The sequence below is a fragment of the Uloborus diversus genome, chromosome 6 (genome assembly GCF_026930045.1).
Source record: "Uloborus diversus isolate 005 chromosome 6, Udiv.v.3.1, whole genome shotgun sequence".
In the NCBI taxonomy this organism is placed as follows: Eukaryota; Metazoa; Arthropoda; class Arachnida; order Araneae; family Uloboridae; genus Uloborus; species Uloborus diversus.
In genome coordinates this window covers 101,966,528-101,994,401 of record NC_072736.1, presented here as the reverse complement: position 1 = coordinate 101,994,401, position 27,874 = coordinate 101,966,528, and the positions used below count along the sequence as shown (strand labels likewise).

Sequence of the window (27,874 nt, the reverse complement as noted above, 5' to 3'; positions counted from 1 at the left end):
AATGGGTTTCGGCGGCGACACTGACGAAACAAAAGGAAAGAAAGAAAGAAAAAAAGAAAAGAAAAAGAATTGAAAATAAACTCCGAATTAGATAAAACGTAAAGATTTTCTCTCTTTTGGTATTTAACTTGTGGCACTTAAAATGGAATTAATTGTTTTCTAGTAAGCAGTATTGATATTTCTTCACCCCTCCTCCTTTTTTTCTTCTTTTATCCTTTTTTTTTTCTTTTCCCCCTTTCTTCTTCTTTTCCCCTCTTTTTTTTCCTTAGATCATTGAGGTCAATGGACTAAGTTTTTTTTCTTATTTTCCCCCTTTCTTTGCTTTTTTTTTCTGGAGGGCAGGAGGGGCCCGGCGGCATATAAGCTACCTTTACTCCTGTTCGGTCACAGGAAAATTTCAGGCCCTCTCATTGGCTTATTCGAGTGCCAATCAAAGCTTCAAAGACGTCATTGTAATGTTGCTAGTCGTCTTTCGCACTGTGTTTCTTGTTTGTAATCTGCTAAATACGAATAAGCACTTGCAAATGATACCTTTAATTGAATGTTGCTGGCAAAAACAGCATTATTATTTCCAATCAATTTCATTCTTTGCAAAACAAATGAAAGTGCCTTTGAGCAACTATGCTTTGAAATAAAAATAGGTGGTGCTATCTTTGGACAAAAAATGCATATTTTACGACATTGTTTTGATTTAAATTGAAGTTATTTCAAAAATAATTCTTATGGTAAATTATTTTGGAGATGGAAAAGAACGAATTCTGCAATTTTTCATATTCTTAATGATAATAAATGCAATTTAAACAGCTCTTCTTAAAGAAATGATTACCATTTAACTTAATAATAAATACTTCTAGTGAATAATTTAATACATAATAATTTCTAATATAATTGTGCCAATTTATTTCTATCTAATTTCTATTGAATATGAGTTAGCATTCAAGAATAAGACTTCCAACTGAATTTTGAGTGAGTCTGGCAAAAATATCCTTCTTGTCTCCTTCTAATTTCATAACTTATAAAGTAAAATAATACTCTGCTTTAAAAAAACATGTAAAATACATAATTAAACGAATAAATAGCATTATCTTTAAGCAAAAAATGACGCTTTTGAAGAAGGTACTATTGGAGTTTAATTAAGCTCATTTGTCAACTAATTCTCAATGTAAGTTTTTTAAATTAAGCAGCGAATTCTTGATCTTTTAATATTCTTCATAATATTTAAAGTTATGTAAAAAGGAATAGGCAATTTAAACCCTTGAATGAAAAAATTGAAAATAACATTAAAAAGCAATGTTTCTTAATGTAAAATTATATCTATGTTATTTCAAGTCAAATCACTTTCAAGTCAAACTTTCAGAAATCGCATTCTTTGACACCTTAAATTCATTTAGTATTTTGAAAAAAAATTAGCACGCACAGTTGATAAGGCAATTCAAGATAATTTTATGCAGTTTCATTTACTATTTAACTTAAATACATTTGGGGAAAAAAAGTTTCACAAAATTCTAAAACTTGAAAACTCAACCATTTTTGAGACAATTTTGAAATCAATATATGACTTTTACTGTATTATAATAAAAAATATAGCGAAATTTTTTAGACTGGCCCTTGAAGAGAACTGCAGCTGTTAAATATTTTCAGCAAAATTAGCAAAAGAGTTTTCCTTATTTTTTTGCTGTACTGCTGATAAGACCTTCGTGGTTTCATGAATAGTTCTGAAACAATTTGAATGTAATCATTCAAATACATTTAATATCATACATTCATTGAAAATTTTTTAAAGTATTTAAAAAATTGAATTTAATGAAGGTGGAAGCCTTTCTTTTTTAAATACAGACATCTCAATTGTTTTAGCATTTTATAAAGAGTACACATCGACTATTTAGAATTTAATCAGGATTATGAATTTTACCAGTGAAGACACACATAAAGCAATCCAACCAATGAACGATAAGATAAACAAAATATAGACCAAAAAAAAAAAAAAAAAAAACGGATTAACATTAAAAAAAAATAGACAACCTGTTACAGTACCCGCCACTAATAAAATCACTGGATTATAAAATCAGCCGCTTTTTAAAATCAAATCTGGAAGAACAGAATCATTGCAATATCAAAACATGTTAAAACCATCTCTTAATAAAATCATTATCGCCGTTTTATAAAATCACTTTTGGACATGTTGCGTACAAAATTGATAAAGAAGCTCCAAGAAGTGAAGTAGAAGGTCTCAGAAGATGAGGAAATCTCGTTGCCGAATTTCCCCTCTTCAATAGATGTCAGAAAAGCGCTTGATGTTTACTAGATGTCAGAAAAGCGCTTGATGTTTACGTTATACTATGTACTTTAGAGCAAAGAGAAAAATATAACGTTGAAAGTTACAGTGCATTTTGTAAAATCTTAAACGATATTGAATCCTTACTTTCAAATTCTGTTAACCAAACTGCAATACGCCAATATTTTAAGAGCCGTGTGTAAAAAAATAATAATAATAAAAAACCCTCATGGTTAGTTAAAAATGACAGCTGTATTTTGAAATACTTCAAACAAAAATAAATGACGTAATTCATTTCTTTTTTTAAAGTATTTAAACTTCAAAACCTTTCTTTTTTTACAATGTAGGTATGCCTATTTATAAAATCAGCCGCTTTACAAAATCAAGTGTCCTGAGAACGAATGTGATTTTAATAAGCGGTGGTCACTGTAGAGAGCTTTATAAAGCTTTTGACCAATAACGATATGATATTTTGTTCAGCTGACTTTATCCAATAGTAGTGCGCGAACAGCTGATTCTTTTAAACATAATCTTTGAAGTAAAGGATTAGTTTTTTTTCTTTTTTTGTAAAGGAGGAAATTTTTCCAAAACAAAAAGGAACTTTTTCCAGATGCACTCACTACTCAATTAAAGGTCTTATTCTTGAATGCTAACTCATATTCAATAGAAATTAGCTAGAAGTAAATTGGTACAAGAGAAAATTATATTAGAAATTATTATGTATTAAATTATTCACTAGAAGTATTTATTATTAAGTTAAATGGTAATCATTTCTTTAAGAAGAGCTGTTTAAATTGCATTTATTATCATTAAGAATATGAAAAATTGCAGAATTCGCTCTTTTCCATCTACAAAATAATTTACCATAAGAATTATTTTTGAAATAACTTCAATTTGAATCAAAACAATGTCGTAAAACAACAGGGTGGCGACAGGAAATGTGAAAAAAAGTTCCCTGACTTTTCCCTGATTTCCCTGATTAAGTTCAACAAATTTCCCTGATTTACGTTACCAATGATAATGGTTTTCTTTCTTTGCTTTACTTGAAATCCCTTGTATGTTTGTATAAAATGCAGTGTTTTAAACGTTTTAAGTTATGTAAAGTTGTAGAACTAAAGAGAAAATTAAAAAAAAAAAACTTTACTTCCAGAAACTACTTAGCATAAGAATTTAAGAAACTATTAAAATTACTTTTAAAAACATGTGTATTTATGATAGTTCAAAATAATTTCAATTACTTTTTAGTTCTAAATTTTCAAACAGTATAATAATTGTTGCAAGAATAATAAGTAATAATGAAAGAATAGAATTAATGTAATTATTCTTATATAACTAATTGACATATTTATGCAAAACAGATGAAACCATTTGACAACCATTCATAGGGAGCTTTTCTCTAATCAAGGACATAGGTTTTAATGAATGAATACAGCATTTTTAACAATAAAAAAAATAAAGATATTTCCTTAAGTACACAAGTTAACTATTTCAAATGATTTCAGTATGTAACGAGAAAAAATCTTAGATTGCTTTTGTAACAAACAACTTTGAAATGCAAGGGGGGAAAAAAGGAAAAAAAAAAAGCAATTAGTTAATTTCAAAATATATAAAAGAAGAATACAACTTAGTTATAAAATTAAAGAATCACTAAAGTCTGAAGAAAAGAAAACCTTTATAATCTGCGGTGACAACAAATAGTATAACGGAAAAAAACAAAGTTTTTTTAATTGAAAGTTCAATTTTAGCAATTAAATTAAAAACGCGAAGAAGTAATAACTTTTAAGCTTTTATAGTATTAATTCAAAAACCAAAGATTTCTTCTTGAAATCGTGATTATAGTACGCTAATTACTTCGAGACAATGGAATAAAGGCAAAGGAGCTAAGGCATAATTGAAGGCTTCCTCTTTGCCTGTATGATTGTTTATTTTACGTAGCATTGAAAGCGTAAAAAGAAATTTCAAGCTAGGTAAAATAAACAACCTAACAGACACAAAAGCAATCTTAGGAAGTTCATCCTGTGGTTAATAAGTAAGATTCAATACTTTGACGTTGAGGAAAAAAGATGCACAAATATGCGGCAGTGTATAATCGCACCTCATTAATTTTATTTTTATTATTATTTTTTTTCTTGAACAGATAATTGGCGGAAAATGCGTAGGGAATTAAGAGTAGTTAATTTTGTAAAGCAAAAAAAAAAAAATTTTTTTCTTCAAAAAATCAATTTTCCCTGATTTTTTGTTATTTTTTCAAAATTCCCTGATATTTCCCTGACTTTTCCCTGATTAATAAAGTTCCCTGACTTTTCCCTGATCTGTCACCACCCTGAACAAGCATTTTTTTTGCCCAAAGATGGCGCTACCTATTTTTATTTCAAAGCATAGTTGTTCAAAGGAACTTTCATTTGTTTTACAAAGAATGAAATTGATTGGAAATAATAATGCTGTTTTTGCCAGCAACATTCAGTTAAAGATATCATTTGCAAATGCTTATTCGTATTTAGCAGATTACAAACAAGAAACACAGTGCGAAAGACGACTAGCAACATTACAATGGCGTCTTTGAAGCTTTGATTGACACTCGAATATGCCAATGAGAGGGCCTGAAATTTTCCTATGACCGAACAGGAGTAAAGGTAGCTTATATGCGGCCCGGCGACATTACGGACTAGGGGCCTGCCTCGGTTCTCTGCGGCCCTGGTAAGGTTCCCATTAGAAAAAAAAAATATGTGTTAGAAAATCTCACCCTCTGTTGAATTTAGAGTTGAGATTTTTAAAAATTGAGTGTTTTTTTTTTTTAATCTTATCATTCAGTTTAACAGTTGTAACAAAATTGCGAGAAAGTTCGGCACCGAAATATTTTTCGTGTGAAATTTCTTTTTAAAGTGCGCGTTTTTCGCGGTCTAGTGCTCTATCGGTAACATTGTATGAAGAAGTTTTGTTTTCGCGATCGCGAGTGCAGAAAGTTTTGTTTTGAAATTCTAATCACTGAACCCCCCCCCCCCATTTTTGGAAATATTTACTTTATTACAGGAGTGCAAGTGGACTGAAGTAAAATTTTCGGAAAACAGAGTGAAATTTTTGGAAGCTCGAGCCCTATCTCCCCCCCCCCCCCCTTAAAAAACTCAAACATGCATACAAAAATCATTAAAAAAGGAAAAAAAAAACATTTTAAAAGACTTTTTAAACATAAATAATTTTTTAATTTTAAAACGTTGGCAGACCAAAATTTTTGGAAATGTCGGATCACAAACATCCCTGCTTCATTAGAGAGTTCGGCAGAAGGCTTCGAAATTCAGGAGACTCCTGAATAGTTTGGTAGCTATTATAAATTATTCTTAAAATAAAACAGCAGCAGAAAGAATAGAAAGCTAATTTTAAACAAAACTTGTAAAAGAAAACTCATAAATTTTAGTCGAGTTTCAAGAAACCTGAATCAAAACAAAAACCAAACACGCTTACCTCCATCATGCGCTTCCTCGCCATTATCTTTGAAATGTATCTTCATAACTGTACTAAGTCAAAAAAATATCAGACCAGTCAACATACAATATCAAAGGGACGGCAAAACTTTAGCGTGCTCCTTTCCCTGCACGAGAAAGGTATAAAACGAAGAGAATCGCCGCGTCGCAAACCGAAGGTCCGTGAGAAGGGTGAAGGCTGGTGGAGGGAAGTGACGCAAGCTTTATTCTTTTGACAGACCGGTTTGTGTAGCGGGCGGCAATAGCAGTGAAAGCAGCAGGGGATGGGGGGGCAGCATTTAGCGGATGCTGAAGAGCAGAGCTTCTAAAAGAAGGCGGGACTCTCTGGGTGATTTACGTTTGTTTCTGAAAACTTATTTATTTAAAATCGAAATAATGCATTAGGATGATAAAATGTGGGTTGCTTTTTATTTTCGACTACCTTATAAGAAACAGAAATGTCCCACCCGGGGACAAAGGCGAGATAAATGTGCAAATGTAAATCATTATTAACTGCGTTCAACTGATAAAACAATGACGGGAAGGATATCCCAAACAAGGCATATTTCAAAAAAAAAAAGATAGTTTTAATTACAGTAGTAGAAATAATAAACATAGAATTACATAGACTAACATATTAAACAAGAAAATTACATAGTAGAAATTAGCATGACGAAACTTTCTTTTGCAGTTTACAAATCAACTTTTTCACTTTACAGTAATGAAGGGGCAGCGTGCATTTTTCAGCGATTGAAGCTAAAAATTTACTAGCACCATGTCTCGTAGAAGTTGAAACAAAAAGGGTATTAAAATATGAATTTGAAGGTAAAAAAGGAATTATTAGAATTTCATAATCTGCTGTGTTCTACAGGGCTCAGCCTGACTACGTTAGTCAGGTAAGTCTCGCTAAGTTAGTCATCGCGGGGAGTAAACAGGGCTGCGCCGTCCCTATGTGCAGGGTCGTGCAAGGCACGACGGCGCCAGAGTAAAAAAGGCGCCGAGTTCTGCCGATCAAAAACGCTCCAATTACCAATTGTAGGACAACGAGCTGATGTGTACATCACATGACTTCCTTTTACTCCAATTAAATGTCATTTCCTCATTATTGGCAGTTTTAATATGATTCAATAGTTTACTCTCTAAATATCATCAACAGTGGCCAAATTGAAAGATTTAAAAAAAAATGCGGGTTTTGTCGCCAAGTTGGCGACAAAACTTGGCGTGACTAAAAGACTGGCGATATATCGCCAAGTGTCCGCCAAATTATAACATCACTTGAGTTTACATCGGAATTAACAATGATTTCCCCCCCAGAAAGGGGCAAAAGACCCTCTTTGGTGCATCCGAATGCAACCAAAAAAGAAGGTGCACAACCAGACCCTACTAGGAGTCTACGTACCAAATTTCAGCTTTCTAGGACATTCCGTTCTTGAGTTTGCGACTTACATACGCACATACATACGTACGTACAGATGTCACGAGAAATATCGTTGTAATTACTTCGGGGAATGTCAAAATGGGTATTTCGGGTGTCTGTACCTTTCTAGGCACATATCCACGAGTGGTTGGGTTGAAAAAAAAAAAAAAAAAAAAAAAACTCAACATTCATTCGGGGGTGAGCAAAATGGAAATTAAGGTCGATTTTTGGGTGAAAAATTTTTCGCGAAAACAATACATCCTTTTTTGTAAAAATCTGAAAGTGACGAATCAAAAGAAATTATATTGCTCATTGAAACAAGCAATCCGTCTCGTTGCCTATATCTAAAAGGATAAAGGCGCTTTTGGAAACCATGTTTGGACCTTGTTTTGCCTAAACATGCTTTTCAAAAGCGCAATTTTTACTTCCTTTTACAAAAAAGAAGTATTGTATTCGTGAAAAAATTTTCACTCAAAAATCGGCCTTAATTTCCATTTTTCACAACCCAGAATGAATGTTGATTTTTTTTCGACTCGACTACACGTGGATATATGCCTCGGAACCTACAGACACTCGAAATATCCATTTTGACGGCCCCCGAGTTAATTACAACAAATTTTCTCGTGACGTCTGTATGTACGTATGTATGTGCGTATGTGTGTATGTATCTCGCTTAACTCAAAAACGGTATGTCCTAGAAAGTAGAAATTTGGTACAAAGACTCCTAGAGGGGCCTAGTTGTGCACCTTCCCTTTTGGTTGCATTCGGATGTTCCTAAGGGGGTTTTTTGCCCCTTTTTGGAGGAAAATCATTGTTAATTTCGATTTAAACTCTAGTGGTGTTATAATTTGTCGGACATTTGGCGATATATCGTCAGTCTTTAGGTCGCCAAGTTTTGTCGCCAACTTGGCGACAAATTTGGAGAATATTTTTTTATTTTTTAGCCTACTTTCCCAGTAAAAGTCAGAGAAAGAAGAAAAAAGCATGAAAGAAGGCTTAATGCATCTTAAAAATATCCCTAAAAACAAAAAAAAAGTCAAAAATAAATAAAATAATTAGATAAATATTGAAAAATTAAAAATTGGAAAGTAGGGTATTGAGAAGGGGAAAAATGTCTGTCGGTCTGTCCCCCCCCTAATAACTTTTGAATGAATAGTCCGATTCGAACAAATTTTCTTTTCTTAGAAAGATCTCGGCAAGGACATCTCATTCCCATAATTTATTTTTTATTTGAACGATTTTTTGCTCAATTTTAAACAGTTCAAAAAAACTTAACATTAGCGCCTACGGGGAAATTCAAGGCAAAAATAAATCTTGAACTTAGAGGCGAAGTGGCTCAAAATAAACTTTGTAGGGAAAAGCTTTTGATGAAAAACATGTATCGAAAATATTTTTTTTTATTTGAACAAGTTTTCGTTCTATTTTGAACAGTTCAAATCTCTTAACATTAGTGCCTACGCGGAAATTGAAAGTCAATATAGATTCCAAACTTAAAGGCGGATTTACTTCAAACAAAGTTTGTTGTAAATAGCTCTTGACGACCTACTCCCGACTCCGATAATTTTGGTGCTCCTGACTCCGACTCCTGTGCCCGACAATTAATTGGACTCCGACTCCCCGACCTCGTCTCTTACTTCGTAGCTTTGGCAAAAAATTATACACGGAGGACAAATGACTGACTCCGATTCTCGGATATTCGACTCCGACTCCTTAATATCAAAATGAAATTGACTCCGACTCCGCAGCTATGGTTTTAACTGCGAAATAATTATTGTTGATATGACTTTTTTTTATTTTCACGCTAAAGTTTTAATTTAGGTATTTAGTTTTCGGGGAATAAACTCGAAGTCATTTATGTTTCTACATAAAGATATGCGCAGACGATTTTTTTTTGACAGTGAAAAATATTTCTTTAAGTTGACATTTTTTTGTTTTCATTTATTTTGGTAAGTGCATTAACTCATTTAAAAAAAATTTTTGGCAACAGGGGAAAAGAAACTATTTTTTTTTAATATGATGTATTTATTTTAATGAGCTTATTAATTTTAATTATTATTTTTTCGTTTTGAAAACTGTTAAAGATTTTTTTTAATGGAAAAAAGTGCACTAGCTGCTTTGTATAAAAGGTGCTGCAATTTTATTTGTTCGTTTTTATTTTATTTTTATTTATTTTATTTTTTCATTTTTTACGTATCTAATTTTTTAGTTGAGTGAGGAATATTTTATTCCTAGAAATTAGCTTAAAATATTTAAAAAATATGTTTGAAACAATTTGCGATTTTAGCTATTTATGAGAATATTGATCAGGTACTAGAAAGTAGTATGAGTATATGGGAAAGCAGGCTCGTATAGTTCTAGACAGAACTTCTTGTTTCATCTGTTTTAATTTGGCCACTGTTGATAATATTTAGAGAGTAAACTATTGAATCACATTGCCAGTAATGGGGAAATGACATTAAATTTGAGTAAAAGGAAGTCATGTGATGCACACATCAGCTCGTTTACACTGAAAACACGTGATGCTAATTAATGCATTCATTGGCATTTTTCATCGTAATGTATAGCTGTGAATGCTATTTCGGTATGTCTATAGTACATGAGCTGATATATGCATCACATGACTTCCTTTTACTCCAATTTAATGTAATTTCCCCATTATCGGCAATTTTAAAGTTATTCAATTGTTTACTCTCTAAATATCACCAACAATGGCCAAACTAAAACCAAATTTTAAAAAAAAGTTTTAAAAAATCTCCAAATTTGTCGCTAAGTTGGCGACAAAACTTGGCAACCAAAAGACAGGCGATATATCGCCAAGTGTCCGACAAATTATAACACAACTTGAGTTCACATCGAAATTAACAATGATTCCCCCCCCCCAAAAAGGGGCAAAAGACCGCCTTAGGAACATCCAAATGCAACCAAAATTAAAGGTGCACAACTAGACCCCACTAGGAGTCCACGTACCAAATTACAACTTTCTAGGACATACCGTTTTTGAGTTAAGCGAGACACATACGCACATACATACGTACATACAGACGTCACGAGAAAATTCGTTGTAATTTCGGGGGTCGTCAAAATGGATATTTCTGGTGTCTGTACGTTCCTAGGCATATATCCACGTGTGTTGGGGTCGAAAAAAAAAAACTCAACATTCATTCGGGGGTGAGAAAAATGGAAATTTAGGCCAATTTTTGATTGAAAATTTTTTCGCGAATACAATACTTCCTTTTTTACTTCCTTTTACAAAAAAGGAAGTATTGTATTCGCGAAAAAATTTTCACTCAAAAATCGCCCTTAATTTCCATTTTGCTCACCCCCAAATGAATGTTGAGTTTTTTTTTCGATTCGACCACATGCGGAAAAGTGCCTAAGAATGTATAGACACGCGAAATATCCATTTTGACCATCACCGAGGTAATTACAACGACTTTTCTCGTGACGTCTGTATGTATGTGCGTATGTGTGTATGTGCGTATGTATCTCGCATAACTCAAAAATGGTATGTCCTAGAAAGTTGAAATTTGGTACATAGACTCGTAGTGGGGTCTAGTTGTGCACCTCCCCTTTTGGTTGCTTTCGGATGTTCCTAAGGGGGTCTTTTGCACCTTTTTGGGGGGAAATCATTGTTAATATCAATGCAAACTTAAGTGGTGTTATAATTTGGTAAACACTTGGTGACGTATCGCCAAGCTTTTGGTCGCCAAGTTTTTTCGCCAACTTGGCGACGATTTTTTTTTTTATTTTAATCTGGTTTCAATTTGGCCACTGTTGGTGATATTTAGAGAGTAAACTATTGAATCATATTAAAACTGCCAATAATGAGAAAATGACATTAAATTGGAGTAAAAGGAAGTCATGTGATGCACACATCAGCTCGCTGTAAAAGGAAGTAACAAGGTCGGGCATACGAGGCGCAAGAACTTTGTTATTCCTTAACTAGGTTCTTGGGGTCAATGGTGTAGCCAGGATTTCATTTCGAAGGGGTTCCGATTATTATATAAAGTTTTAAAAAATGAGAAAAACTTATCCAACACGAGATGCACTCAAATCCGATTTTGCTAAAAATCCTTTAAGAAGCTAATATTTCCGACTTTTTAAAAGTTTTTCAGACGTTCTTAGACTATGCTTTGGTTTAGAAAGGATACTTGTTGGCCGGAGTCTGAGGGGGACAGAGATTTTTGAAATGGGGGTGAAATATATGTTGGGACGAAGAGGTAAACAATATGGAGAGGACCGTAAAAGTCATTTGTGACGGGCCCCAAAATTTATGTGCACGCCCTTGTACGCATCGTTTTATTCTTCATAAATTAATTAATAAAGTATTGGTTAATTTTAAAGCAATAAAACTTACCTACTTGGCAGGAAAAACTCGAGTTTCACTTATTGAACAATTAAGTAATTTGTGCATTCAGTTATGAAACATAAATACTTGCAAGGAAGAAGGAACTTTTGCTACAGTTCTGGATTTTCAAAAAATAAGAGAACATCAAAAGCACTGAACAGAACTGAAGCAATCACTTAACTAATAAATAATAACAACATTACACTAAAATTAAAAAAAAAAAAAAATACAAACACTCAAAGTACCTTTAAAAAGTGCAAAATTAAACTTCAAACCTTTCAAAGATGCGTTTGAGTTGTATAATAAAATCTGTAATTGACATTTCTTCGGGATAAAAAAATAAAAGATTTTTTTCGTACCTTTAAAGGTTAATATGACGATATAATATTTCTGCAAAATAGGAAAGCGAGAAATAAGACCTTCGAAGTACGAAGAACATGCATATTCAAGGTACACCTAACACCAACGATTTTTGTTCGTGGGTAGTTCGTCACGAACGCAATGCGCAGTTGCTAATGCTACGTTACACTACCCAAGAAGCTCAGGTGGAGGCGATTTAAATTAAAATGAAAAAAGAATGGGAAATGAACTAAAGAAAAATATACTTTTGGGTGCTTTCAGGTAACACGGAAGGCATTTGGTATTTGAAAACGCTATTTGTGTGGGGTGATGTAACTGAGGGCGTTTAAAGGTCAATTTGTCAACAATATTACACGTGCCAAGTTACGCGAAACGAGCGACAGAGGAAGAAGTTTATTGCATATGAATCCTTTTAAAGATTTTTTTATTGGCTTTGACCTGCAGATTTATTTGTCAAATTGCTAAACTAAGTAAAACAAAGAATAAAAGAAAGATAAGTAAAACAAAATAAAGAAAATAACGTAAGTTAGAATTTTGTTTTCTTCACGTCTAATTTCATAATGATAAAATGTATATAGATGTAATTTTTCAAAAAGAAATTATGTATAAGACGGAAAATTTGTGAGGAGGAAGAGGTAAAACGCTTAAAAAAATGCCTTCCAAAAAAAAAAAACACAAGTCAGTTTTGCATTTTTTCATAAAATTTAAATCCCAAACCTCTTCAGCTACAAAAGACGTGAACAAATATGGCATGTATTTTTCATTGTATGAAATAACGGATGACATTCGTAAATTAATAATCGAAGCTGTAAAAAAACTTTTTGAATCTATAAAGTTAGGATGCAATTATATCAGGCATTCCAGTTGTTAGCAGATGAAATGGAATATTCTTGCATGAAACTCATAAAATCATCAGCTTAAAGCAGGGTTGCTTTGCGAAAGTTTAGAAAAATAGCCAAACTGACTCATGAAATTGGCCAATCATAGTCAAGCTGCAGGAAAACCGCTCTCATTTCAAAGTCAAATATCGATAGCTCGAAGTCCCAAGGGACCGGCTAAAACGTTCGAGTTATGGGGAGTTTCCACAACAGTCTAGAGAGTTTGGGACCCAATGAAAACTATGAGATAAAGGAATATTTAAGTTACAAGCTTCGAGTTATCGAGCTCCGAGTGTATATTGGAAATCTTAGCAATAAGAAGCATTTAAAACAATTATAACAAAGACAAAAATAACTGAATGAATAAGGAGAAATTGTGCTGAAAGGGTAATTAAAATAAAGGCAACAGTCCCACAATAGTATCAGCAGACCCTATAAATCCTAATTAGAAGAACAGTCCTTAAAAATTCCCAGTAGAATCTCGACATTAGTTCCAAAATCTTTACCTCATTGAGCAGTCTATAAAATTCTCAACAAAATAAGGACAACAGTACCTAAAAACAGTGGCGGATTACCGAATAGGCGCATGAGGCGCTAGCTGGGGCCTCCAGCAAACAAGGGGCCTCGGAGCCGCGTCACTTCCTAAAAGATGGAAAGTCAAAATTTTGAGTGGAAAATGCTCAAAATTCCTGGAAATTGACAGTTAGTCATGGATTTTAGGCGCGGGTTGATTGCTCCCTATAGGGCCACCTGCGTCTAAAGGGGCCCCAGGCTTCAGCTGTCTTCGTTTGAATTTTTCCGGGAAAAAAACTTTCTATTGAGAATTTGCCATGGAAAGTCATAATTTTGAGTGGAAAATGCTCAAAACTCATGGAAATTGACAGTTAGTCATGGATTTCAGGCGCGGGTTGATTGCTCTCAATAGGCCCCCCCCCCCCCCTGCGTCTGAAGGGGCCCCAGGATTCAGCTGCCTTCGTTTGAATTTTTTTGAGAGAAAAAACTCTCTTTTGAGAATTTGCCATGGAAAGTCATAATTTTGAGTGAAAAATGCTCAAATCTCATGGAAATTGACAGTTAAGTCATGGATTTCAGGGGCGGGTTGATTGCTCTCAATAGGGCCCCCCTGCGTCTGAAGGAGCCCCAGAATTCAGCTGCCTTCGTTTGAATTTTTTTGGGAGAAAAAACTCTCTTTTGAGAATTTGCCATGGAAAGTCATAATTTTGAGTGAAAAATGCTCAAAACCCATGGAATTGACAGTTAGTCATGGATTTTAGGCGTGGGCTGATTGCTCCCAATATAGGGCCCCCTGCGTCTAAAGGGGCCCCAGACTTCAGCTGCCTTTGTTTGAATTTTTCTGGGACAAAATCTTTCTTTTGAGAATTTGCCATGGAAAGTCAAAATTTTGAGTGGAAAATGCTCAAAAGTCCTGTAAATTGACAGTTTGTCATGGATTTTAGGCGCGGGCTGGTTGCTCTTAATAGGGCCCCCTGCGTCTAAAGGGCCCGCAGACTTCAGTTGTCTTCGTTTGGATTTTTCTGGAAGAAAAAACTTTTTTTTTTTGTGTATATGCCTTGGAAAATCATAATTTTGAGTGGGAAATGCTCAAAACTATTGGAAATTGAGTTAGTCATGGATTTTAGGTGCTGGCTGATTGCTCCCAATAATTTTCCCTGCATCTAAAGGGGCCTCAGGCTTCTGGTGGTTTTGTTTGAATTTTTCCAGAAGAGAATTTTTGGACATTTTTTTTTTTTTGTATGTGTATAAGGTTTAAAGTTTCAAAATATATATTTGTTTCTTTCCTCTGGAAAACTTCATCTAGAATATTTCGCACTGTACCGTAACTCAGCACTTTTTCTGAGATCTTAGAATTCTCGCTTTTTTCTTCAAGGTCGTACTTTGTCTCTGAGAAAGTGGGGTGTTAGATAAGAAGTAACAAAAGGAAAGGCATTTTTATGGCACTAAGACAGGGGGGTTGGGTTGGGTTGACCTTGGAAAATCGCCGCGAGAACTGTTCTGTCCGGTACATTTCAATCCAATTCAGTAGTTCAGTCAGTGAGTGTTGTCTTGTAACAGTATTCAGAATCTTGCTAGTTTAATGAAAGAAAAAAACATTTATAAAAATAAAACAGCCCTGGGATTTAGGTGAGCAATCACACTTCTTTTCCTTCAATGCGTTTTCCTTTTTGGCCATAAGTTTAAAAACGAAATTGTTCCAAAAGAGTCGGGAAAAGTTCTTTTTGAGGCAATGCTCCTACGCAACATTCTTTTTACGATGCTGAATTTTTCCTGCTGCCGAGCAGGGCTGCGGAGTCGGAAGGAAAATGGTTGACTCCGACTCCAAGATTTTGAAACATCCGACTCCGACTGCGGCTTTTTATTTTTTTAAATTTATTTTTTCAAATCCCCCCTTATGGGAAGGCGGGAAAACTCCTAAATAGAGATTCAAATATTAATTCCTTTTTAATGAAATTTTCGCGTTGTATTTTATTGTAAACCTAAGATGCATACAACGTTAGAAATTCAATATGAAAATCAAATTATCCGATTTCTAAAGTAAGATTACTAAAAAGTCCCATTTTTTAAAAAAATGAAAAAGATTAATTTGCTCCCCTTTAATGTTTAACAGATGCTGATCAAATCATGTGCTTTCAATTTTTGAAAGCACTGAGAAGAGTGAGAGAAAGAGTTTTGAAAGAAAAAAAAAACTTTTTTGCTAAGTCAAAAACTTTTCTTGAGAGGTGGCACCCCTCCCCCTCCCTCCCGGGTGGCACTCATCTGGTGGGCGACACCTCAACTTAATTTCAGAGTTTATAAAAATTGAGATTCTTTAATTCTGAAAAAATTCCCCAATAATAAATCTTAAATTTCATCTTAAAAATTTCAACAAAAATATTGCACTATATTGCCGCGGAGAGAGGTCGTGTACATGTACGTCTGGAGCAAATTATACACAAAATGCTGCGGTATACAGCTTTGTACGAATAGCTTTAACTATACCTACATTTCTAGGCTCAATTTTTAATTTTAATTTTTTAATTGACGGCTTCAGAATGAACCTTAATATGAAGATTTTAGGATTAATTATAATTATTGAGTGTTGTAAGCAATAAATCATATACTAATTTTATTTTGTACTTTTCAGTGTTAACCAAGCTTTCTTAGATAAAATTTTTAGAATAAAAAAAAATATTTAGGGGGGAGTGTTGTACCTTGGGGCACTGCTAATTTCTAAGAATCTATTTTTAGCAGCCATGTTTTTATAATCTCTAATAGTAACCTTTCACCCTAAATGGTGCCATAGTAAAAATCAGCATCAAATGAGTAAAATTGGCGATTTTGTGAGAGAAAGAGAATTTCATGACTCAAAAGTAAATATTTTCTTCCTTTTCATTTCATTTTTTGTCTATATGTATTTGTAAATTTAGTCAACTGAATTTTATTCTGTTATAAAAGAGAAGTACTTTCATTATTTTCTCATAAGCAAATTATTTATAGTGCTTCTAGATTGACCATCATTTTGGTTTTCATTAAACCACGTGGTGATTGTACCTTGGAAAAGCCAAACATTTTGTACCTTAGGACACGTTCCAAGGTACAACATATGCATGGTTCTTAATATTTAAGATATGTTTAGGAACATGGAACAATGTTCTAATCTTATATGTAGTCTTTTAAACAACTTTTTCTTTTCTGGTGCAAAATTGGTTCAAGTATAATAAGGCTGTTTCCTGAATCATGAAGACTTTCCCATAGAACAACAGGATGTGTCCCAAGGTACAATAGGATGTTGAACCTTGGGGTAGCTTGGAACTTATACTTTAAATGGCTGGCAACATTTTATTTTCAAATTGTCTGAATTAAAAAATATATATTTTATAGAAGTATGTTGGGCTATTTTAATGTGACTTTTAGATTTTAAATTTGATTCAAATAATTGACGTTAAAAATTAAAATATGAAAAGTGTTCCAAGGTACAACATTAACCCCTATATTTTATCGGATCTTTTGTATTTGTGCTTTTGTACCAACACTCTTTTGAGTTTACCAAGCACCCTGAGAAGTTTCTCGACTTGCTCAAGCGATACATGCATTCCTTTTACTATTTTATAACAGAGATCGAGGTAAAAAGTATATTATTTTTATTTCAAAGTGATTATTTAGAAAATGTTAGGCAACAAAATTGTTTGCTGACAGTTGCTATCAGTTAAATTAAGTTAGAAAATAAGCAAACTAGGAGACGGCGTAGGTAGCTGTTACAGAAAATGCGATAAACAATCAAGCCAGCTGGTTGCCACAAGGAGTTATTTTCTTATTAGTAGGTATTTATACATGTAATCAAATTAATTGGTAGTTAATTTTTCAAAAAATGCAAGGAGAGTCAGGGAAAATTAAAGAAAACAAAAGGAAACCTGGAGTCGGAGTCGACATGTTTTCGAACGACTCCGACTCCTTTATCCTAAAATGAGCCCGACTCCGACTCCACAGCCCTGCCGCCGATTAATGATTATTCCACAGCTGTTTTTTTTGTTTTTCAAGTTTTCCGTAAAAAAAATGCTTTCTTGCGCACAAAAGTAAATTTTTATAGTTTGTTTTCAACTGCCGCGTAGGGTGTTTAAGTAGTTATATCATATTAAACCAAGATTTGTGTTCCTTGAATAGAAGACATGGTTTTTCCTAACAGAAGTTTCTGATATTCGCTGATGTTTTTTTCCCACGTTTCTGAGTTAACGTAATGGTGTTGTTTCGGTCAAGCTGATACATTGCGTTTAGATCTAGTTGAAACCGAATTATACTTAGGCTCACAAATTTTAATGGTTATTTTCTTTTTCCAGAAAGGCTTAGAAATGATCCCCCCCCCCTATACAGACACACACACACAAAAAAAAAGCATCCAGGATTCGCATTTGAATTTCGACTTCTTGAATTCAAATTACGCTTTTTACAATCATGAATTGCGATACCTACACGTTGGGTTTCTTGTTTCTACAAATGGAAGAGAATGGAAATGGTAAAGAACGTTACACCCGTCATATTATGACTTTGGATTTTCTAGAATTGGTAATACGCATTAGCGGAGTACACGGGGGGGGGGGGGGACACTTGTTGACCCGGGCCCGAGCCTGATGGGGGCCCAAATAGTAGGGGTAAATAATATGGAGGGGGTCCGTAAAAGTTTTATTTGTGATGGGTCCCAAAATTTCTGTACACCCTCCTGGTAATACAAGACAAATCCACAAAAAAGAAATGGTGATTCGGATGCAGTAATACAGATGAAGAATTAATAGCCCATATCTGAGATGGGAATTAGTAATCTTTAAATTTTGTATTTAGATGAATTTTTGCTGTTTAATTTCATCTAGATAAGTTTTTTGTTCTGAAAAACTTTATTTTACGCAAAAAAAACCTTTTTAAAATGTCAAGTCTGCTTGAGCTAAGCCTCAGACAGGGGCGGTATTTTCAGCATTTCCTTTGGGGGGTCGATTTTCTTGAACAGGATTTTCCTCAATATGGTATAAAATACATATTGGTTAACAGGAAGTGATAATAAAATGGTTTTTTTTTAATGTTAAGAATAATAAGGCAATTTTGATGTTGAGAGCGAGACACAAAAGTCATCTTTCAAATGACTGACCTGATTGAAACAGTCAAAAAACAATGGAAGCAAGAAAGTTATGTAAAAAAAACACATTTCCTTCAGATTCCTCTCTGTAAAATAACCAAGAAAACTTTTTAAATTGGGTTAGTATTTATTTTGCGTCATTAAAAAGTATAGTCGCACAATTCACAAAACAGTTCTTCTTCCCTCATGCTATAAATTTAACTTATAAGTGTAATATTTTCTTTTTTGTTTTCTGTAACCGATCTACGTACAGGGCCGGATTTAGCTTTTGAACCACTCCGTGCAAAAGGGAAAAATTGCACCCTTTTTGAACTGCATGTATAAAGAGCCCCCCCTCTCCCCTCCAACAAATGAAAAAAACACATGATCTTTTTTACATTTTTTGGCAAACACATAAAATGTGTCAAAGTAACTTGGCAATTAATGTAAATTGTAAATAACAATTTTCAAATCGGTTGACAGATTTGATTCTGGTGATTTCAAATTCTCCATTCATAAAACAGCGATCTGAGAGAGAGAGAGAGAGTAGTCTGCGGCTTAAGTGGGAGTAAAAAAGCCAAACCCTGCGTCACGACAGTCCATGAGGGCCGAGGCCTACTGTGCCCAACTCAGTTTTCCTGACCAGGGGCTCTGGGTTGCAAGGCATACGACCCGGTTAGGTGATCAGCCTAATGCGGAACCTCCAGTGTTTGGTTCCCAAGTGCACTTGGTACTCATTTTATCGACCCACTGAAGGGATGAACGGCTAAGTTCAACCATGCTCCACCCGGGAATAGAAATCCGGGCCTGTGGCGTGGGGGCGCGAAGCGCTATGAGCTCACAAATCAGGGGACTTGTGTTATCTATGTGGAATCTAGAATTAGTAGAATTATGCTTATGTGTTACATGCATATTACTAATCCTTTTTCTATGTGCAAATAAATAAATAAAACAGTTTGAATTTTGAGATTTTGAAATCAGATTATGTTTTTCTGCAATCACGAATTGCGATAGGACTCTACTCCTTGGGTTTTACTAATGGCTCTTATCGCAACAAAAATTAGAATTTAAGACTTTAAAATTCAAATGAATGCCAGGGGCTGGTTGTTATGTGCTGAATACTTTTTTCGCGAAAAAAAGATTGTGTACAATCGACGGTCGTTTCTAAATAATTCGATTCCGAGGCACGTGGACGCCTGCATTATAATAGGAAAATAAAATCAAGGGACGGGACGTCGTTCAACGGTCAAGTGAAAATAATAAGCAATTCGTGATTGCTCAAAAAAAAAGCAATGTGAACATTGCGTCATGGGTAAATTTTGCGCCTAAATAGGGGGTCTAGGGGTTACACCCTGGAAAGTTTTCTGAATAGTATCTCTGAAAACGCTATTTTAGACAATCTTTGATGATTTGATGATGGAAGAGAAGGAATGTTAAGGGGACCTTAGTTTGGAATTTTTCGAACTTGAGGCTCAAAACAAAATTTTAAACGATTCAAAATTTTAATTCTGTACACAAAATTTGAAAAAGAGAAGGGAAGAAGAGGTTGTCAAAGCGTCTAGAGAGGAAAATTTTCAAAAAAAAAAAAAAATGCAGTTGTTAGCAATCTTTGTCTTTTTTTATTTATTTCTAATGGGACTGTGTTAGAGGCTTTGACTTTGTAGACCTAGTGCGATCTCCCGATGTAGCATCCGTATCAGATGGAGGTACCTAGGCTCTTACAATGCGAAACTGAGCTGGGAATTTAATTTTCCCGAGAGTACTTCAAGCCAAACGAATAATCGAAGGATCTTTCATACGACCCGGGAGCTGTCTATTTTATTCATCTTAAAAATCCATCGATTAAAGCCAGGTTTGAACCTTTGTCTTCAGGCGTAAGATGCCAACGCCTAACCATTACACCACTCGGTCGGCAGGCAACACTTGTTAAAGTAAGGGAACGGAATGGGATCTGGGATCATCCCCCATACATTTTTCATCCAAAATACGTAATTGTAAGAGAAGGAATGGGATTGGAGAAATCTTCATTAGTAAATTGTCAGAAGTTTTAATTTCCAAAATCGCAGTTTTAGACGATCTTCGGGATATTAGGATGAGGAGAATTTAGTGCCTCTCCCCTCGGAATTTTTCGAAATTGAAATCGTTTAAACAAAAGTCGACCTTTAAAGGTGGAAAGGGAAGGTTGTAAAAACTTCCGCGAAAACTTTTCAAAATTGAAATTATAATTACGCAAATTGTAAGCAATCTTTGATGACGTTAGGGTAAGGGGTAAGATTTGCAGAGACTTCCTCGGAAATTTTTCAAAATTAAAGTTTCGAAAACAACTTTAGACAATCTTTGATGATGTTATAGGGAACAGGTTTTAGGGTTCTAGGGTTTCACCTAACCCTGGGAACTCTTTCAGAATACAGTCCTAAAACCAGAAATATTAAAACTTTTAATTTTCACCCTTACCTTACATTTTAACATGTTTGAATTCAAACGCTTACAGCCCCAGAAGTATATTTTATTGATTTGGACGGAGGTGTTTTTATTTATTTATTATTTAATTTTATTTTTGACTTTTGTGTGATAACTATGGTCATTTTTCTACTATGTTTCATTTTAAATATCGTGTCTCATTAATCTCCTGCAGAGTTCTTGTTTTAACCTTCGTTTTTTCCCTTCAACCATTTAACAACTTCTAGTGCGACTTTTCATATCAATCGTTTAAATCTCACTTCTCTCTATCTCTCTCTACTTTGATTTATCTGTTTGAACCATATTTTAACGGCATATACATTTTTAAGCATTCAGCTTTGAGATTTTCATGGTAAGAAAAAAATGAAAGTAAGAAAAACAGAAACAGAAAAACATCAGCACCCCAGACGCTATCTTGTTTATTTATAAATTTATACATTTTTTAGTCTAAAGCGTGCCATGAGTTTCCAAATTGCACTGAATACTGTAAGAGCATTTTTTTCGCGAGGCTTTAATTTTCGCAACCCCGTCATAATAAAAATTTTTAAATCTTGTAAAAAATCTTTTTACGTCGGATTTTTCAATTTTCGCTTCTGTTTGCAAAAAAAAACCCCGCGAAATTTTGTTTTCCGGCGGGAAATCACTGTAATCTTCCAAAAATTTCATAATTCGGGACATTTTGCCTGATGATTCTGAAAATTTGGAGACATAATCTTTACTAATAATAAAGCTGAAAGTCTCTCTGTCTGGATATTCGGAGGATGTCTGGATGTCTGGATCTCTGTGACGCGCAAAGCGCCTAGACCATTCGGCCGATTTTCATGAAATTTGGCACAAAGTTAGTTTGTAGCATGGAGGTGTGCACCTCAAAGCGATTTTTCGAAAATTCGATGTGGTCTTTTTCTATTCCAATTTTAAGAACAAAAATATCATAAGATAGACGAGTAAATTTCGAAATTATCATAACGTGGAACCGTAACATGGACACAAGCCAATTGGCGAGATACTAAATTATAACGTGGAACCGTAACATGGGTGCAAGCCAAGTGGCGAGAAAATTCACCATACATTATTTGTAAATATACAGGCGAACCAAAAGACCTTTTAATTTTTCTATTACAGGCAAAGCCGTGCGGGTACCACTAGTTGAAATAATAAAATGCCTAAATGTAATTATTTACTAAAGATGTAAGCACATGTGCAGTCTTGCATAATATAGACGAACGCGCGAACGGCGTTCGCAGAAAATTTTTGGCTCTGCAGAAATTTTTTTTCAAACTACTAACGTTGATATAAAAAAGAAAAAAAAAAACAATTTTTTTAAAGGGATTTTTTAAGAAAATCCTAGAGTTTCTTTCTGTTAAAGCCTTTCTCCAAAAGAGCCTTTTAAAGCACATGTGTAAAAAAATGGTTTTGGTAGTTTTCTTTAGTTGGTGAGAAATAAGCAAACTACAGTCGAGCCTCCATAAATCGAACTTCCACATATCGAAATTTTCTATATATCGAAATCCCAGCAAATTTCTATGTTCATTACATAGAAAAATTGTTTCTATATATCGAAAAAATCTCTATATATCGAAAAAAAATTTCGAGACATTCGTAGATTTTTTTTTCCACTTTAGATTGTTTGTCTCATTGAAAAATGAAGGTTACGGGAGAAAATTATGTTTACTAAAGGTTGCTAAGAAATCATGGTTTGAGGGGTGTGTAGATAGATCGTTGTTCCGTTCTGGAGTTCTTAAATTCCCTCAAGTTTATTTTAAATCTTAGTTGTAACCAGTAACAATGTAAAATCAGTTTCAAGTTATCCTTTTTGTCTGTTGATCATCTTTCTTAGTCTTTTTAGTTTCAGTAAAATCATTCAAGTTAAGTAGATTGATTTTTTACTTTTCTCTCGATTACATTGTCAAAACGAAAATCCTCTCATGTTGCGAATCAAGTGGAACTGCCGAAGAATGAAGATGTATGAAAGCACAAAAATGTAATTTCTGTTAATTTTCCAGTTATTAACTCGTTTAATCCGATGCTCGTATAAATTAGAAATTGGGTTTCATGCACGAAAATTAGCTTTAATTTTAATGTTTAAAGAGATTTTTATGATAAAATAAGATCGTTTCTATATATCGAAATTTCTATATATCGAATTTTTTTTCCGGAAGTTTGCTATTTCTATATATGAAGGTCCGACTGTATATGTTATTGCAAAAAAAAAAAAAAAATAAATAAATGATTTAAAGCCTTTTTTTATTGTCTCTTTTATATTTGAATATAAAATAAATTTAATTTTTTATTCAAGGGTGAGTTAGGCAAAATAATTATTTGTAGAAAATTTTCCAGTTAGGATTTGTGTTCGCAGAAAGCTTTTCATTTTATCTAAGTCTGCACATGTGTGAATATCCATAATTTATCATTCTGCAAAGTTTAGAGCTCCGTTTGGCAGAAAAGTTCTCTCCTCTTAAAAATTTAAGTTCGAGGCGCCCCTGCTGGTGTTGATCCTACTTATGACAAAATGATTTTAAAATCTCTGTAATTAGTATAAAAGAACTAACACCTTTTACTTCAAACTTGTGCAGACTACGGTTATAGAATAGATAAAGGGATATCGCGATGCGCCCTCTTCATTTGTAGATGGTGCCAGTATTTTTTCCAGAGAAATTAGTTGTTTTTTTTCAGCAGTTCAGTTGCAAATATTTTTCATAATATTTTGATTTGGCAATTTTGCGCCCCTCAAAAATCTTTACTCCGTGCCGGGGCACGGACTGACGGAGTATTAGTCCGGCCCTACTACGTAATATTGAACTTAAGACCAATGATAAATGATCATCAAACCCTGTCTCAATTTCTTGAGAAACTGAATTGATCATTTTGTTCGAAAATTACTAAATTTCAATTGTCAATCCAAGAATTATGATTAACGGATTGAAAGTTTTGTGATAGAGTGTAGCATTGTTCAAAAAACGCTCCGCAGTATAAGTACAGTAAACAAAAATTCAAACAAAGTCATACCTATCAAAATGACATCAGATTTCCTATCATTGAAAAGGTCGCTTTCCAGTAATTCGTCCAGGGGATTTATATAGATTTAACTCTTGAATACCATCGTGTGTCACTCAGATATTGTCAAGTAAAGAGCATCAAGATATATTTGTAGACGTGAAAGTATTTTTTGATATAGGATGTTTTTCAAAAAGAGCATAGCTTTACAAAGAGTTTCTAAGAAAGCATATAATACATCGAGTTACTAAAATGTGTTTCTAGTACAAGGAGTCAATGAATACTTACTAGTTAAACATTAAAATATAACATGAGCATTAAAATTTATGTAAAATATCATGGAGTTTACGCGTAAAAATTGCGCAGTCTCAACACTGTACCGCATAACATAGACTACGCATTTTTGACATATTTAACTCATATGAAGAGACTACTTCTTTAGTAGTCTCTTCTTTAGTTAAGGAAAATAATTATTCTAAATCAGTTTTTTTCTGTTCTGAAAATGCAGGCAAATGATTTTATAAGTTATCTTAAATGAATTGACCATTTTTTATTATTCTGAGTGAAAGATTTGGGAGTGCAACCGCCCCTCTCACCCCCCTCCCTATTTGCCGCCCCTGGCCTCAGACGATTTGTAACTGTGACTACGAATTTAGAATAGTTCATTCTAAATTCTGACAGTTTTTTTGATAAGATTTCATTGCGCCTTTAATTAAATAAATAATATATAAATTTTTATATTTTTAAACTTTCACTTTACAGTTAATTTTAAAGAAAATCATCAACTTTTGATACCACCTTAAGTTTTTTTTTTTTGGTAAAATTCGCAATTACTAAGGGATTTACCCTGCCTTCTGATAAATACCCAAAAAAATATTTACCTTCCCACATCACTAATTGCGTGTATTAAAAATAGTTCGAATACATTTTCATCATGAAATACCGTGGAGCAAATGCAAATGAGCAAAGCAGCAGAAAAAAAAAATTTTTTTTTGCTTATTAATATGAAAACTGTTTCTATATTTGCCACGTTATCATTTAAACAACATTAAAATAAATAAATAAATAACATCATAGTCTTAATAACGTCTTAGTAAATTCTTCAAAGCATCCCTCATGCTTTTTTTTTTTTTTTTTTTTCATTTTGGATATGACTAACTTAGATTGTGATTTTGAAATCCTGAAGTTCATCATTGAATTGCTTATACCTGCCAATTATGACATTGAAAAGAAAGATTCTTTGGTTCACGATATGTTTCTTTCATAGTTTCATCAAGTCTTCCAATAAAAAAATATTATCAACTGTGTAATACATAATGTATGTATCAATTTTACCAATTATTTCATATTTAGATTTTAAAAAAAAAAAATTCAGACTCACTTTTTGCATTTTTTTGTAAAATACCCAGTTTTTGGGTATTTACCCAGGCCTTGGGTAAATACCCAAAAAATATTTACCTACCCACTGGGTATTTACCCGATCCACATCACTATGTCTACTAAAATACTTAATGGCACAATGCACATTACTAGGCAGTTTCTTTCGTAGGAAGGGGAGATCAGTAATTAAATACTGTTCTTAAATTGAAATTCAAAGGGTTTTGAAATGCCTAGAATTTTTTAAAACTCTTATTGGTAGTTAAAATTATGGCCTGAAAAGTGTTGAAAAACTCTCAAAGCCAAGTTTCAGCATTAGCTAAATAGTCCTATGGAGTGTGGAAAATGTGCTTAGCTTAGTTGGCATTTGTCTGTGTGTGTGGGAGGGGGGTTGAGCTAACCCTATTCTGTAGACAAGTGCGTTTTCTGGATGAAACCATATTTAATACTAAAGTCAGTGGTGACGGCGGTCAAGGGGGGAGGGGGTCATGTTGCAGACTAGACTGTTTGAATTTTTGCAAGGTGTTTTAAGTGTTATTTCTCCTCGTAATTTTTTTTGGGGGGGGGGGGATGAGGGGGGGGGGGAGAGCTCTACTTTTTGAGTGGTGCATCATTGGTCTTGGGTGGGGGACACTGCGTTGAAATAGTGCCCTTTTTTAAAAAAGGGCCCCTTTCAAAGGCCAGCACCCTGCCCTTTTTTTTCCTAGAGTGAACACTATGCATTCAATTTCTTTGATAGAGAAGAACAACAAAATATACAAAAATGCATGCTTTCAATAATCTTTTAGAAAGCTGGGGTGGGGGATCAAGATATCTCCTTTGATTGCCCAAATGACGGGCCGGCTTGGAGTTCACCTGAGCTCTGAGGTACGTTACTTAGGAAAAATTAGTGCAGTCAAATCGAATTGCAGCGCCAAATTCGTTGTACTTTTAAACATAATCACAATTTCTTCCTTTAATGACATGCCACATTCAATTATGAAACATTGACATCCAAATAACATCAATTCTATAACCATCAATGGCAAAAACGTTGACAGTGATGACACACCTCTATGTCTTGTACATTATATTGTTAACTAGTGGTACCCACATGGCTTTGCCCGTAATAGAAAAATTAAAAGATCTTTTGGTTTGCCTGTATATTTACAAATAATGTATGGTGAATTTTCTTGCCAACTGGCTTGCACCCATGTCACAGTTCCACGTTATGATAATTTCGTACCTCCTCAATTGGCTTGTGCCCAAGTTACGGTTCCACGTTATGATAATTTCGTAATTTACTCGTCCATCTGATGATAATTTTGTTCTTAAAACTGGAACAGAAAAAGAACCACATCTAATTTTCGAAAAATTGTTTGGAGGTGCACACCCCCATGCTACAAACTAACTTTGTGCCAAATTTCATGAAAATCGGCCGAACGGTCTAGGCGCTATGCGCGTCACAGAGATCCAGACATCCCCTGGATATCCAGACAGAGAGACTTGCAGCTTTGTTATTTGTATAGAAAAATAGGACAAAATATCATTATGGTTTATCTTTAATGACCAAGGATTCATTTATGTTCAGGATCAGTATTTTGTAAGTTTTGTAATTTTGCTTTTATTTCAATGTCATTGAATGACTGTAATGCAGGAATATTAATTACTAGTGGTACCTGCACGGCTTTGCCCATAATAGAAAATTAAAAGGTCATTTGGTTCATCTTTATATTTACAAATAATGGATGACGAATTTCTCGCCAATTTGCAATGTTAAATTGCTTACACATGCTACGGTTCAACGTTATGATAATTTCATAATTTACTATTCCACATTGTGATAATTGGGTGGGTAAAATTTTCTTTAAATTGGAATAGAAAATGATCGAAATCGAATTTTCGAAAAATCGCTTCGAGGTGCACACCCCTATGCTACAAACCGACTTTGTGCTAAATTTTATGGAAATCGGCCGAACGATCTAGGGGCGTCAGAGATCCAGACAGCTTTATTATTAGTAAAGAAAAACAACTTTTTCCTTTTTGAAGAAATGGAAGAAGAGAAAAGGTTTGAAGCATAATCTATTCTTGTGGGGTCAAAAATCACTTTTTTTTTCTGCCTTCGTTTCGAATATTAAATTGACAGTCAATGAAGATTAGCAATTTAGTTTTACCGAAGCACAGAATCAACGTATATTTCAATTGAAATATAAAACAGTCGACGCACAAATTTAGTTCCTTATAAACTACTATTTAAGAATCACAAAAGATCTCTCACCGATCGAAAAAATAAAATAATCATTTGAAACAAGAAGGTTAAAGTTTGTAAACAAAACAGCAGGCGCAATTAATTATATTTTTGTAATATTTTTGCGAGTTGTAACACAAAGATCTGAAACGATTAATATATGGAATGCATTTTCTTTAATAAATATGACTAAGTTAACGAAACAAAACCCAAAATTTAAATACATAAAGCCATATTTTTAAATTGTAAACATAACTGAAGTATGAGAGAAATGCTAATTTTCAAACAAACAATAAACTAAACGAACTGAAAGTAGCAAAGCGTGAGAATTTGACGAAAGAATATGTGATTTTTTTTCTTTAAATTAAGATCAGTAATCAAAGAAAGTAAAAATTTTTTATAATTATTACTTACGAATTCCGTCCTCCATCGTCATCCGATTTCCTTGCACATCCTTTTTCCAAACTTTATTTTATGTTGC

The 27,874-nt window shown here is 33.8% G+C and overlaps 1 protein-coding gene across 1 annotated transcript in view; it reads right to left on the bottom strand.

The window, feature by feature from the left end:
• The window catches only part of LOC129223822 (echinoderm microtubule-associated protein-like 2), a 106,666-nt gene extending 78,834 nt beyond the window's left edge, over positions 1-27,832 (bottom strand). The window contains exon 1 of the mRNA XM_054858181.1: positions 27,808-27,832. Within this exon, the coding sequence (XP_054714156.1) occupies positions 27,808-27,829 (22 nt within the window). The 5' untranslated portion in view covers positions 27,830-27,832. The remainder of the gene's footprint in view (positions 1-27,807) is intronic.
• Between the last annotated feature and the right edge of the window lie 42 nt (positions 27,833-27,874).